This window comes from Camelus ferus, chromosome 3, assembly GCF_009834535.1.
Source record: "Camelus ferus isolate YT-003-E chromosome 3, BCGSAC_Cfer_1.0, whole genome shotgun sequence".
NCBI lineage: Eukaryota > Metazoa > Chordata > Mammalia > Artiodactyla > Camelidae > Camelus > Camelus ferus.
The window spans coordinates 138,394-152,169 of NC_045698.1; the positions used below are offsets into that span (position 1 = coordinate 138,394).

General features: G+C 48.9%; 1 protein-coding gene across 1 annotated transcript in view; it reads left to right on the plus strand.

Annotated features, from left to right (window-relative positions):
* PLEKHG4B (pleckstrin homology and RhoGEF domain containing G4B) overlaps window positions 1-13,776 on the plus strand; it is a 58,430-nt gene that overhangs the window by 34,641 nt on the left and 10,013 nt on the right. Inside the window, 8 exon segments of the mRNA XM_032469020.1 lie at window positions 2,583-2,669; window positions 4,880-4,996; window positions 5,304-5,402; window positions 6,016-6,158; window positions 6,687-6,807; window positions 10,125-10,229; window positions 10,312-10,446; window positions 11,111-11,868. Of these exon segments, the coding sequence (XP_032324911.1) occupies window positions 2,583-2,669; window positions 4,880-4,996; window positions 5,304-5,402; window positions 6,016-6,158; window positions 6,687-6,807; window positions 10,125-10,229; window positions 10,312-10,446; window positions 11,111-11,868 (1,565 nt within the window).

Genomic DNA, 13,776 nt, shown 5'->3' on the forward strand with positions numbered 1-13,776 from the left:
TTCCACATCTGGACAGAACGATTCTTTAAAACTGGCGTTCAGACCTCCCTGAGGACCTTGCGGATGGAGAAGCTGGCCTTGCAGGCCCCCCCCCCACCCCAGTTTGGGCTCTGCCGACAGCAAGATTGTGATCCACACAAGAGAAGGGGTAACAACAAGCTGAAATTTAAGGGTCACGTGTCCATTTTCAGTTTAATTTTTAAGGGATGTAAAAAAGTAAATATTTTTACAGAGGGCAAAAATTTCAACTCTTTTTCACATTTACCTCAAGTAAGTATACTTCAAATTTATTAAATTACTAAAGTTCAGATATGATAAAAGCCTTCCATTTAAAAAAATTTTATTTTTTCTCGGTGGAAAAACATTTTAAGAATTTGCTCATTCCTGCCCCACTCTCAACATAGTGATTGTCACAAAGCACTAACTGTTCTCACTTTTCTGAGAATTAACAGTAATTCTCTTTGCAATAGTAATATCCTAATAGTAAAAATTCACTCAAATAGGAATATATGAGAAATATAAAACAGTTTGCCAAACTGTTTGTAGTTTTAATGCCTGATAACTCAAAATTTTAGCTAAACTGAATGAGAGAAACAGAATATGGCTCTAAAATAAGAAAGCAAGATGGTCTTTCTATGGCTTTTCTATGGCTTATTCATTCAACAGATATTTACAGAGCGTCGTGCACAAGAAGCCACTTAACAAAGATCTAAGTATATACGATGGACTTAATGCAAACAAGACATCAGTTAGTTCTGAGGCCCATCTATTAAGTTCCTTTCAAAACAGGGGATAACAAAAAAGCCTAAAATTTATCACTACAAGAAAGTGTTAAAAAATAAAGCCTTAAGAAATATAAATGAAGAAACTCTGGGTACATAAAAGTATTTTACTGCTGAATGATCTGGCCTCAATATAATCTAGCAAACAGAAACCAAGGAGGTTAGATTAAAGTCATAGACACATCAAAAAATAAGATTTTTTTCAACCAGTAGAGTTGGAACAATTGTACACCTGTATGCAAAAGAAAAGGAAAAAAAAAGAAATCCTCAACACATACCTCATATGATGTACAAAAATTAACTGAAAATGGGTCATAGACCTATATGTAAAATCTAAAACTACAAAGCCACCAGAAGAAAACAGAAAATCTTCATGACCTGGGTTTAGGCAAGTATTTCTTAGCTCAACCACAATAGCATAATCCATAAAAGAAAAAAATGATAAATTGGGCTTCATCAAAATTTAAAACTTCTCCTCAAAAGACACTAACCAAAATGAAAATGCAGAGCCAAGACTGTGATAAAATGTTTGCAAAACATGTATCTGATGGAGGACTTGAACCCAGTATATATAAAGTCTTAACACTCAATAATAAGAAAACAAACAACCCAGTAAAATGTGGGCAAAATATTTAAGCACACTTCACCAAAAAAGATTGATAAACGGCAAGTAAGCACATAAAAATATGCTCAGCATCATCAGTCACTGGAGAAATGCACCTTAAAACCAAAATGAAATCACACACACAACCACCACAAACGTGCCAGAGTAAGAGCTCGGTGTGCTGCTGGCGGAGCGCAGGGCAGCGTGGCCACTCAGGAAGACTGTTTGGCTGTCTCTTCAGAAGCTGAACACACACTTACTTAGCTCCCAGCTAAGTATCCATGGCTGGATGCTTACAGGAAAGAAATGGAAACACAGCATTTACAGCGGCTTTGTTTATGATCGTCAAAAACCAGAAATGTTTGAGATTTACAAATGTTAGGCACTATACATAAAAATGGATTTTAAAAAAAGGTTTCTGTTGTACAGCACAAGGAACTATGTTCAATATTTTGTAATAACCTTTAATGGAAAAAATACAAAAACAAATGTATGTCTGTACATGCATGACTGGGACATTGTGCTGTACACTGGAAATTGACACATGGTAATTGACTTCACTCCAATTAAAAATAGTAATAAAAATGAAAACAAATTTTTTAAAAAGCAAAAAAAAAAACAAAAACAAAAAAACCCTGGAAATGACCCACATGTACTCCATCTGCTGAATGGATGCCTGTGTTTGGTGGGCTACGACCCAGCGGTGGGAGGAATGACCACTGATCTCACAGCAACTTGGATGGACTTCAGGGCACCATGCTAAGTGAGAGAAGCCAGTACTGCATGAGTCTGTTTTATGACATCTGGAAAAGGCAAATTTATTGAGACGGAAAACAGATCGGTGGTTGCCAGGGGCCTGACTACTAAGGTGTGTGAAAAAATTTGGAGGGGGAGCCAAACTGCTGTTTATCTTGATGGTGGTGGTGGTGACATGACTATAAGCTATGTCAAGACTTAGAGAACTGTACACCAAAAAGGATGAATTTTACTTTATGTAAATTATAACCAGTAAACCTGATTACAAATTCGTAAGGGCAAATACTTCACACTCAGAGCAAAAGCAACTACATTTTATGTGTTCTAGCTTCTTTGGGAAAATATCAAAATAGAAGTAGAACCAATTAAAATTGGACAATTCTATTAGCTCAATGAAGTTAAAAATTAGAAAGTGAATCAATATTTCTTTCTAATTTCAGAACACATCTCCTCCCATAATCCATAGTATTTTGCTATTGGTGGATAAAGAATCAGCATTCAGGCCTGACAAGGATGCAATAATTCAGGTAATGGTTTTAGACCCTCAGCATAAGAGGTGGCACTGAGTGATGCATAAAACTGGAAAGTAAGGCACCTGGATGAGATAAAACGTATTGAAGAGTTTCTGTAGGTTCTGGTTGCATCCGTACAGGAGGCTAGAAACCTGTCTCCGATCCCTTGAATTCTTGTGGGTGCCCTGCAGAACATAATAGCAGAAAACTTTTAAATATCTGGTCTTTTTTCTCAACCTCTTTTGTTTTCTTTCCTCCTCTTTCTTCTTGCTTCTTTCTCTTTTATCTGAAAATGTCTTTACTTTGCCTTCATTCTTTTTCCTTTTTAAAGCAGTCTAATTTTATTTATTTATTTTGGTTGGGGGGAAGCAATTAGATTTGTTTACTTATTTATTTAGTGGTGGTACTGGGGATTGAACCCAGGACCTCACGCATGCTAGGCATGTGCTCCACTGCTGAGCTATACCCTCCCCCACTTAGCCTTCGTTCCTGAAGGATATTTTTGCTGGGTGTAGAATTCGGCTTGACAGTAGGTTTTTTGTTTGTTTGCTTGTTTGTTTTTCAGGACTTTAAAGATGTTGTCCTGTTGTCTTCTGGCCTGCATAGTTTCTGATGAAAAGTTCATAGTAAATCAAAAATTACTCATCTATAGGAAACCTACTTCTGAGATTTTCTCTTTCTTTTTAGCAAATGGACTGTAATGTGACTCAGCCTGGTTTCTTCTTACTTATCCTGTTAGGTTTGGCTGAACTTCTTGAACTTTTACTTTTATGCTTATTACCAAATTTAGGAAGTTTTAAGTCATTATTTCTAAAGAGTCTTTTTTGCCTCATTCTCTTTTCTCTTGATTTAAATTACATATACGTTACTGATACTGTCCCATAAACCTTTAAGAATCTGGAGGTTTTTCTTTTTTTAATTTTTTTAAAGTTTCTTTAATATATTTTTATTTATTTATTTATTTATGTTGGTGGGGAGAGGTAGTTAGATTTACTTATTTATTTTTAGAGGAGGTACTGGGGATTGAACCCAGTACCTTTTGTTTGCTAAGCCTGTGCTCTACCACTTGAGCTATACCCTCCCCGCTTTTCACTTTTTTCTTCTCTCTTCTTCAGATCAGATCGTCTCTATTGATGTATCTTCAAGTCTGTCATCTCCATTCAGCTATTAAGCCCATCCAGTGAATTTTTTTAGTTCAGCTATAGTATTTTTCAGCTATAAAATTTTCAGTGGGTTTTAAAATACATTTTCTGTACCTCTGCAAAGATTTCCTATCCTTTCATTAATTTCAAACATTTTTCCTATATATCATCAAGCATAGTTGTAATAGCTGCTTTAAATTTTAAGTCCTTGTCTAGTTTTGACGTCTGTGTCTCTTCTGGGTTGGTCTCTGTCGATCATTTTTTCCCTTCAGAGTGTCACATTTTCCTGGTTCTTTGTACGTCAAGTAATTTTGGATTGTATCCTGGACATTGTCAGCATCCTATTGTAGAAACTGGATCCTGTTACAAACTTTCATAGAATGCTGTTTTAGTGAGCGTTTGCTTGATTAGACTGAAAACGATCAGCTGTGTGGGTCCAGCTACACACGGCTGGAGCTCCCTTCCCCTGCTTTCTCCGCTGTGGAAACTGACCTTCACTTTCTACCCCAGCTCAATCCTCTGGCTGTTCAGGCCAGAAAGATGCCCATTTTCTATCTGAGCTTCAGCCACACCAGTCCCACCATATTGGCCACCTGCCTTCAGACCAAAGCCACAAAAGCGAGGAGCCACCCACGCTGGTCCTTTTACACAGGTTCAGCTGCCTCCACCGTAGCCTGGTTGTGCTCACCCTGCAGAGCTCTCAGATGGGTGTCATGACACTCAGCGGGCGTAATGGGTCTGTGTCAGGAGGGGCAACGTGCCAGACCAGAGGTAGCTCATCTGTGATGTGTCCTCTGCCTTTTCCTGCCAGCATCTTCCTTCTCTTCTTCCCTGATTTCTCCATTCCTTTGGCCTTTCCTTCATTTCTCTTTGCTGCCTTCTCCTTTCACATCTCACCTTCACACCTGTATCCAGTCACATGCCCTCCAGTATTGCTGCCAGCAGGCAGGATAGCTGAACCCCAAACTTGCCTCTCAATGCCCTCATCCCAGGAAGACCAGTTCTCCCAGGAGTGAGCCATTCTAGGGGTTTTCCTGAGAGCTGCCTCTGTGGCCGTGACCAGTGAACGCCTGTCCTTGGCAGTGTGAGCTCGTGGGCTCCCTGAAGGCCCTGCACAGACTCATCGACTGCTCCCAGCTGACTGCAGACCTCGAGGGCTCCCTTCCCTACAGCCACAGTGCCTGGCTCTGCTTCCGTCAGGTAAGATGCAGCTCACAGCTGCTGCCTGGGCCAGTCTCCTGGGCTTCTCCTCGGATGCATGTGTTCACTCAAATCAGAAAAGGCTGTCACCCCCCTGAGTCACAGTCACTATCCACAGTCTGTTTCTGGACAGCCGCACAGTGGCGGGCTCAAGATACCCAGCCCTGGGCAGAGCAGAGGCTTCTGTGGACACTTGGAGGCCACTGGGCGACTGGACAGCAGGCTTTACAACTTGGGAACTCGCTACTGCTGGTTCAGCACCTAACAGAACCTGCATTTCTGTCTCCTGCCTCTCAAACCTCAACAGAAGCTGGACCCTTTCACCACAAACTGCGAGGAGGCCATTGTTTTCCTACAACACTCAGTCCGCTCCCTGAACACCCCCAGGACCCCGAGCACAGCACAGGTAGGTTCTTGTGCATTTTGTTTTATTTGACAGGTGGGTGGGAACACAGAGGTTTGGCCAAAACCATCATTTACAGTGGAAATTTTTGAGCCCGTTTTGACTCTATATCCCTTTCAATTAGCAAAAATCTTCCAAACCACTTCCTCCCCTTTGTGACCATAAAAGTCCCACTCCGCCCAGAAGAGAAACATCACCACTACATTTGCTGATGCGCCGCCAAGGCACAAGTAATTGCTGTTAGGAGTGAGACACAGAGGTGGACTGGTGGGAGGGACCTCGATGGCTTAGGAACCCAGGACCTGGAGACAGCGCCCAGGGTGTGCGGTGAAATCCGCTGGCCTCATCTAAATGCCGGGGTCTCTTGCTGCTGCCTTCAAGCTCTCCTCTTTCTACCTACCCTCAGCTCTTCCTTCCCTTGGCCGAGGGCATCTGAGGCTGTGCTGCCTTCCTGCTGGTCCAGGGTGGCAAGTGTGGATGTGCCCGACCCGCCGCACTTTAAGCTCAGTTGAAGGAGAAGGGACATGGGTCGGAGCCAACATGTCCACGTAGTGCTAGGCTTAAGAGGAGTGGCCTGGAGGAGGAGTTCCATGCGTGTTTCTCCCACCCCGTGCAGGAGGTCGCAGTGTTGATCAGCAGGCACAAGGCAGTGATGAAGCATGTCCTGGAGGACGCAGTGTTGGTGGCCCTCCGGCTGGAAGGTGGCACCGTGCTGGCCCAGCTGAGAAGGGAGGGCTTTGGTGCCAGCCAAGACTGCCGGTGAGTGTCCCCCAGAGCCACGCTGGACTGCAGCCCACCCATGGCAATTCCCAGTGTTCTGCCTGGTCAGGGGAGGCGCATCTCCATCACATGCAGTGTCTCCAAGGAGTTCAAACCTCCATTCCACTGACGGACACTCTGTGACTGACTAGAGCTCAATTCCCTCCAGAACCAAGGGAAAGCCTAGCAGATTCCTCTAGGGCTCAAGTAGAGACAGAATTCATTTCATGGGATTCAGCAGTCTGTCCTAAGCGAGTGCTTCCTCGTCATTCCCTCGTGGTGCTGGGTCCACCCAGCACCCTTCCTCTGCCACCAGTGCAGTGTCTGAGCCCATGGCTGGTGGGGCATCACAGATCACAGTCTGTGGGCCTGCTTGGGCCGTGAGCCTCCTCTGGCTTCCATTTCTGTTAGATGTAGAGAGTGCAGTTGTGTTTGTAACCAGGTGGTCACAACAGACGTTGCTTGGGGACTGGCTGTGAACAAACAGGTGATCAGGACACCACACCGACTGCTGCCTTCTCTTTCCAGAGATGCTATCGAGGCTGCCTCCAGGCTGTACAACCAAGTGGATGAGGAGGTCCACAGGCTGGTCCTTGCATCCAACAGGTGTCTGCAGGAGCTGGAGAGTCTACAGGAAGGAGGTGACCAGGTCAGTGTCCACGGGGAGGCAACCAGTCAGGGATCCAGGAAGTATGGGACCAGGTTGGTCTCTGCCACCTAAAATGACTGGTGTAACACTCAGTATTTTAATCTAGAGTCTTTTCACATACATAGGCATATAAGGCTTTTTAAAAGTTTGTATGTATTTTCAAGTGAAATCTGTATTATTTCATGAAGCACTAAGTCCAAGTTATGAGTGTGTAGCCTGGAGCCCCCGCACAGCCAGCAACATTGGGCGACAGGAAGAGGGACTGGGAGATGCTGGATGCTTGTGGCCTCTGCGTCCCTCTGGTGGCAGCTTGCCATGGGGCAGGCAGGGTAGGAGTCCCCAGGATGGCCAGCAGACCCGGTAGGGTGTGTATGCTGTGTATTTTCCCTCCCTGGTCTCCCCACAAACAACTCCAGCTCCCCGCCATGGGCCAGCAGGGGCCCAGGTGATGGGAGACGGTGACACAGCTTATCCAGGCTTCAGGGAAGGGAACGAGAGACTGCCAGCACCCCTGGGCAGGAGCACAGGTAAGAGCCTGACCAGCTGGCCAAGTCCTGGTGGTGGCCGCCTGGAGTGTGGCTGACTCAGGACACCCCGCCCTGGAGGCGGCCCTGCCTGGGGCTCCTCTGTCCTTGGGAAGTCCTGGAGTGGGGGTCTCCTCTGCCTCCTCCTCCACCCTGTGGGGCCAATTCCCTGTCCTGTAGGGCCTGTTATTTCTTATACATCATGTATTTTATTATAAATATGCTTCAGGGCTTTCTGGAGAAAGACCTGCGTGTCCGATGATATCTTTTCTGGCTTCACATTTCTCAGTAGCTTGTCTTCCCAGTGGTGACTCTGGGTCATTTAACTTCATGGGGTGCCGCCGAGAGCCTGCTCTGCCCTGCTTTTGACTTCGGTCTGCGCCCTGCTTCTCACTGGACGCTCGTCCACCCAGGGCCTCAGAGCACCTCCTTGGCCAACCCCGGCCCCCTGCTCTGGGAACTCTGGGGTTTCCTGGATCCCGCGCTTGCTGCTGGCTCACTCATTTTCCTCCTGTTCCACCTTTGGTGTCGCCAGTCTTCCTCCACCTTCAGCATAGGTTTTCTCGACTTTAGCGTTTACCCCGCTTGAGAGTTCTTCCTTCTTCTCAAACGTTCTTAGTTTCCTTGCAGTTTCTGTTTGCTGGTTCCTCTCAGCGTCCCCTCTTCACAGCACCTGAAATACTGACCGTGGTGTCTGGCCAGCCTCTGCCCCTCCAAGGGGGTTTCTGCAGGCTTGTTCTGGCTTCTCCTTTTCATGCTTGAGGCTCCCTGGTGACCCTGGGCTGCTGCCCAGGTCACTGGTGAGGATGGGCCATTGGAGGCTTTGTGCTGGTCCCTCTTCCTGGGCTGGTCATCCCTCTAGAGGCACCTGCAGGTCAGGGAGGAGATGAGACTGAGTGTCCACTGGCCTCCTGCCTGCCTCATCCTCTGCAGAGAACACCCCAGGCCCTGCAGGGTGGGGTGGGGTGTGCACGTGGGGCTCCTGCCCCTCCACAGCACCCCCAGTCTACGTCGCCTCCCCCTCAGTTTCCCGACCTCTCAAGATGCCCCAGGGGCCCCCACTGCCCCTGCCTTTCCTGGCTGTCTGCTGTCCCCTGTCCCCACCCTTTATACCTTAAAAGAGTTTACTAAAATTTCAGCAGTGCTTCAGGAAGGAGCAAAATTAGTTATGTTTTAATCTGCCATCTCTGCCCAAAACTAAACTCATTTTAACCTAAAAATGAAATCATCCTATATAGCATGTTAAATTGTCTTTTTGACCTGAGAAATGCATGCACACTGTGGAAGAATTAGCAAGGAAATAGGTTTCACCAGAGTGGGCTCGTGCTGCACATGCAGCTCTGCTCGGCCCTGACTGGGGCCGGGGTGGGGGGTGGGTGCTGCAGACTCCAGCGGGAGGTTCCTGGGCTCTGTCCCACTGTTGGCTGTTACAGAAGTCACCCCATGGGCTTCACACCTTGTGAGTGTTTGCAAGTTACTAGGCTGGGATGGCAGGTCAGAGCACGCATTTTCTAAGGTTTTCGCACACCTGTCAGTGGCCCTCTGACCGTGGCCGGCCTGCGCTCTCTGCATCCTTTCAAGGCCCACTTTCTCGTTTGCCAGTCTGACAGGTGAAGATAAAATGGCTCATCACTGTCTGAGTTCAGATTTTTTATGCTACAATTGAATGTTTTTGTCATATGTTTATTGGTTATTTTTATTTATTCTCTAATAAATTGCTTTTTCGTGCATTTGGCCAATTTCTCAACAATTTGCAATAGTTCCACTGTGTTACTTCTAATCCTTTGATTGTGTTGCAAGTATTTGTAATTTGTCCTTTCATCTTACTTATGATTTAAATGGCCTTTCCTACCTTAAGGCTACAGAACGACTAAAGTATTCCATCAAAAGACTTTCATGGTTTGAATTTTTCCATTTAATTCTCCAAACCAACTGGAATTTATTTATTTTGGGACTCCACCGATAAGGTGCCTCTGCTCTGCTGACCCATTCCTCCTTCTCACCTGGCAGTTCCAGAAGCTTCCTCACAAAAAATCTGGGTTCATGGTGTTTTCCATGACTCTGTCCACAAAGAGCACATACACTGGTCTCTCTCCTCTGCTCTTACATCTGAGACCATTGAACACAATTATTCTGGTTGCAGATCTAGCCCGATGGCTCTATTTTTAATAACAAACCTTTTCCTGGGTGAAAACAACCAGATGCCCCTGCATTGCTTTGTGGCAAGAACTGCTCGTGGAAATGAAGGCTTACCTTTGACGCGCTCAGTGTGAGCCCAGTGTTGTTGCCATGGGACTTGTGTCTCTAAAGCAACAACCTTGACCTGGTGGGGCTGCATTGCGGGTGGGCCTGCCATCACCCCTCCATCTCCCAGTGGCCCTCCAGAGTCCCAGCGCCACCAGCCTGAAGAGTATTTCTGGGGTTTGGGTACCATAGTAACAAATTTGAAATGGAAACGTCTGGATCTATTTTTCAATGACCTTAATTTCCTTTTCCAAACAATGAAAATAGTTATAAACTTGAGCTACAGAGATCTGTGGTCATCCCTCCCCAGCCCCATCCACAGACTGAAAAAGCACAAGTGTCAGAACAGTGGTTCCACCTGCAGCTGCGTGGCCTTCGTTGCCATGATTATGTAGGACGCAGTCAGGAGATGTGTCAAGACAAGGTGTATGGCTGTAGGAACCAGGTGTACCAGCCCTGAGGAGGCGTCTGACGCCTCCTGCATCCTCCGAAATCTTAGATCTGGACTCCTTCACATGTATAAAAGTAAACCCTTCTTTTCCTACATAGATCAAATCGTGGCTTGGAAAAGGAGGGGAGGAACTCCTCGGGCCTTTGGAGCTGCTCTCTCTGGGAAGCATGAAGCAAAGGCAGGCGCCCCAGGACAGGCAGATGGTGGGTGCCCCCCAGGATACACGCAGGGATGCCCAGAGGAAGTGCCAGGGCTTGTTCTGATTGTTTGCTTCTTGGGCCGCAGCGGTACTGTCAGAGAGGACTGGGGCCGACGGGAGGGAGCGCTCCAGGCACAGAGGAGGTGACCCAGGACTTGAGAAGGAGTCTAAGCACCACAGCCAGCCAGGCGGAGCAGAGGGAGGGGGAGTTCTGCGAGGAGGTAAGAGCCCCAGCGCAGTCTCTCCTGGGCCCAATGCTTTGCTGCTGGCACTCGCTGAGTGTCGTCTGGGGCCCGAGCAGGCCGGGCTCTGGGATGGCTGCAGCGCCCCTGTCAGACCGCCCCTAGGCTCTCCATAGACCTGTGAAGAGTTTATTTATCGTACCAGACAGATAGGCCACAGGGACACGTGAGCTTTATTTCACGTTTGCCAGTTCAGTGATAAAAGCTTCGAAACCATCACTGCCCATGTCAGGCACCTGCACACTTGCAGTGCCCTAGAATTGCCCACCGTGTAGGCGCCAGGGCCAGAGCCCTCAGGACACAGAATCCAGGGGGCCAGGGCAGGGCAGGAACTCTCTGCCCTGTCTCTGCCCCTCGGGCTCCCACACCAGGCAGAGGTGTGGATTGCTTCATGGTCTCTCCAGCCCTGAGGCCCCCAGTCAAGTCTGGTCAGCAGTTGTCCCTGTGGGCCGAGGGTCTTCCTCTCACTCTGGCCTTTGACTCACCCTGGTCCTTGGTTTGGGCGACCTTGTCAGCAGGACAAGCATGACCTGAGTTTACTCCAGTTGCTTGTTGGCTACAAGCTACTGAGTGGGGCCCACCAGGCCATCTGGGCCATGACCATCCCTCATTGCTCTGACCAGTGCCCTCCTTTGCTGTGCAGGTGAGCAGGTGGACACCGCAGTGCAGTGAGTGCCTGGAACACCTGGTTGCTGAGGATCTGAAGCGTTGTCACCAGGAGACCACAGAGCCACCCATGCAGAGCCTCCCCAGGGCGAGTGTGGCAGTGTCGGGCCTGGGCGGCCAGCAGGCACTGCCTCAGGGGCACACCTCGTGGCTGCAGTGCCAGCAGACCCGACTCCCCTGGCAAGAGGCCTGTGGAGAGGCAGCCCTGGGCCCTAGCACCCCGCCTGTGGTCCAGAGCCCCCCGAATCATGAGCTTGCCCGGGGGCTGGAGGAGCAGCCCCCTGAGCCTGCCTGGACCCTCGTCAGTGACCCTGAGGGCTGCACTGGAGAGTCGTCCCGACGGCTGCCCAGCCGCCCTGGACAGGCTACTCTGTGTGGGCAGGAGGGTGAGCACCTGGGCACAGGTGTGCAGGACCAGAACAGCAGCTCCACAGGCTCCTCTGAGCCCTTCCAGACACCAGCTTCCCAGCCCAGGAGGCACCCCCTGAAGAAAATTATGAGAAAAACACAAAGCTTTGAGATTCCTCCACCTGAGAGTGACCCCAGGGACTCCCACCAGCCAGGCCACAATGAGATCTTTATCAAAGGAGTGGAGGTGACCAGCATCGCGACCTCAGAGAAGCAGCCCCTGCCGAGGCCACGTGCCGAGAGCCCCCTGGTCCCTCGGAACCGGAGTCTGTCCTCTCCCTCCAGGATCCACCCCACTGCAGAGGACAGGCAGGGGCAAGCAGAAAGGTAAGGTTAATTCCCCCCAGCCTGCGAGCCTGGTGGTCAGGGGGACCTAGACCGGCCTGAGGGCCTGGTAGTCATTGGGGACCTAGACCGGCCTGTGGGCCAGGTGGTCAGGGGGGACCTAGAAACCCAAAGCTGTTAAGTGTGCTTCTGCAAGGTGGGAAATCCACAGACACCCTACAGGCCCACCCCATTCAGTCCAGGTAGAAATGCTCAGGTCTGAATTTAAACATGACATTAGTTACCTCCCTGTGCTCAGAACAGAATCCTGAAAACTGCTTCCTTTTCTGGGCATGTGGTGACCTAGTACACCCGCTCTGATGGTTAAACAACCAACCCGAGTTATTTAGAGTCCATTTGTAGAAAATCATAATAAGCGAGTCGAGCCCACAATATGAATAAATTACCTTAAAAACTGCTTTTTAAAAAGTCTCTAAGTATTGAGGTAAGAAGTGTGCTTGTTTATCTGTTGCCCAAAGATGTTTATTTCAGTTTGTTAAATCTATAGGAAGATGTTTGCAGAAAGATACTTTTTGTTAGTTGTTGGGATAAAAAGTGGTCGAGGGCCCCGCCCACCCCAGTGGTGGTCGGCGGCACTGGCCTGGCCTCGCAGCCTCTGAGTTGCTTGTCCCTGTTCACAGTGAGCACTGGGCTGGAGGGGGCGTCCTCCTGGGGGTTTTTTGCTCACATGAAGGGCCCATGTGTGCTTCCTCCAGAAAGCAGCTTGAATCTGAACTGAGATGGTTATAGAATTCTCCTCTGAAACACCTTCTACCTTGTTAAAGGTGGAACCTTGTAGGGGACGAGGAGGTGGCAGGGGTGCATGTTGTGGGCGGCCTGCTGGCTCCTTAAGTTTTCGAGACAGCAGAAGGCAGGAGTTAGCCGGTCCACTCGCAAAGGGCCACACGGTCACCCAGAGTGGATGTCTGGGGTCAGGGAGGGAGCAGGCTTATGAAGCTGTCCTGACTTTGCCGCAGGTGACATGTCCCCCTACACTGTTCACAAGCCTGGAACCCCCAAGCCCAGGTCTGGTCACCAGGACTCCATGCAGCCAGGAAGTCCTCACACACCAGGGCCAGGGCGGGGGCTTCATGTGAACCACCCCATCTTCCCTGGAAATCCAGACCTGCTGCCTGTTGTCCAGAGGGAGCTCCTGTCCCCTGGCCAGCAGTCATTTCCACAGAAATTTCTAGCCCTTATGACCTCGTGAGTCAATGTCCATTTACTTGGTCCAACTCTCCAGACCAACTGGTGTGTGTGTTTTAATTCTGGGTGTTAAAGGACACGTTTTCAGTGAATGTCAACAGGGCCCTCTGGTGTGTGGGGGCATCTCGCACCACAGCTCCAGGACCCTGATGAGCAGAAGGTGCTGTCTTCCCAGAAGCAAAAAGCACCTATAAAGTCTGTTCTGTGCTGTGGAATGGGGCAGCCCGGGTCTGCTGCAAACAGATGAGCTCACAGCATTCTGACCATAGTGCTTTTTTTCCCACCTGAAAAAAAAAAAAAAAAACCTCAAGTAAGGACAAATAATGGCAGAAAACACCTGCCAGCTCCCATTGGTGTCAACAGGGTTGAGCAGTTTAAGAAGGTCACTGGTAGGGTGCCATCACAGGGTAGAGAAGCAATGAGCCTCGTTACTCATGATGGGGCCAGTTCACCAGCGACCACAACTTCAAAGTGCAGTTGGTGGGTGCCATCTGCAGGACAGAAGTGCATAGCTGCATGGACCCCACACCAGCCAGAGCCCAGGGAGCCCTTGCAGGGGGACCCAGCCCAGGCAGGGAGGCGGTGTCTGCTGCTGCCCATCTCTGCCTGCACCATTCCGGGCCTAGGCCGGGTCTCTGTCTTCTGCTCCAGCTGCTTCTCTGCCTCTGGGTTGGATGCCGCTAAGTAAAGCTGACTTGTGTGTGT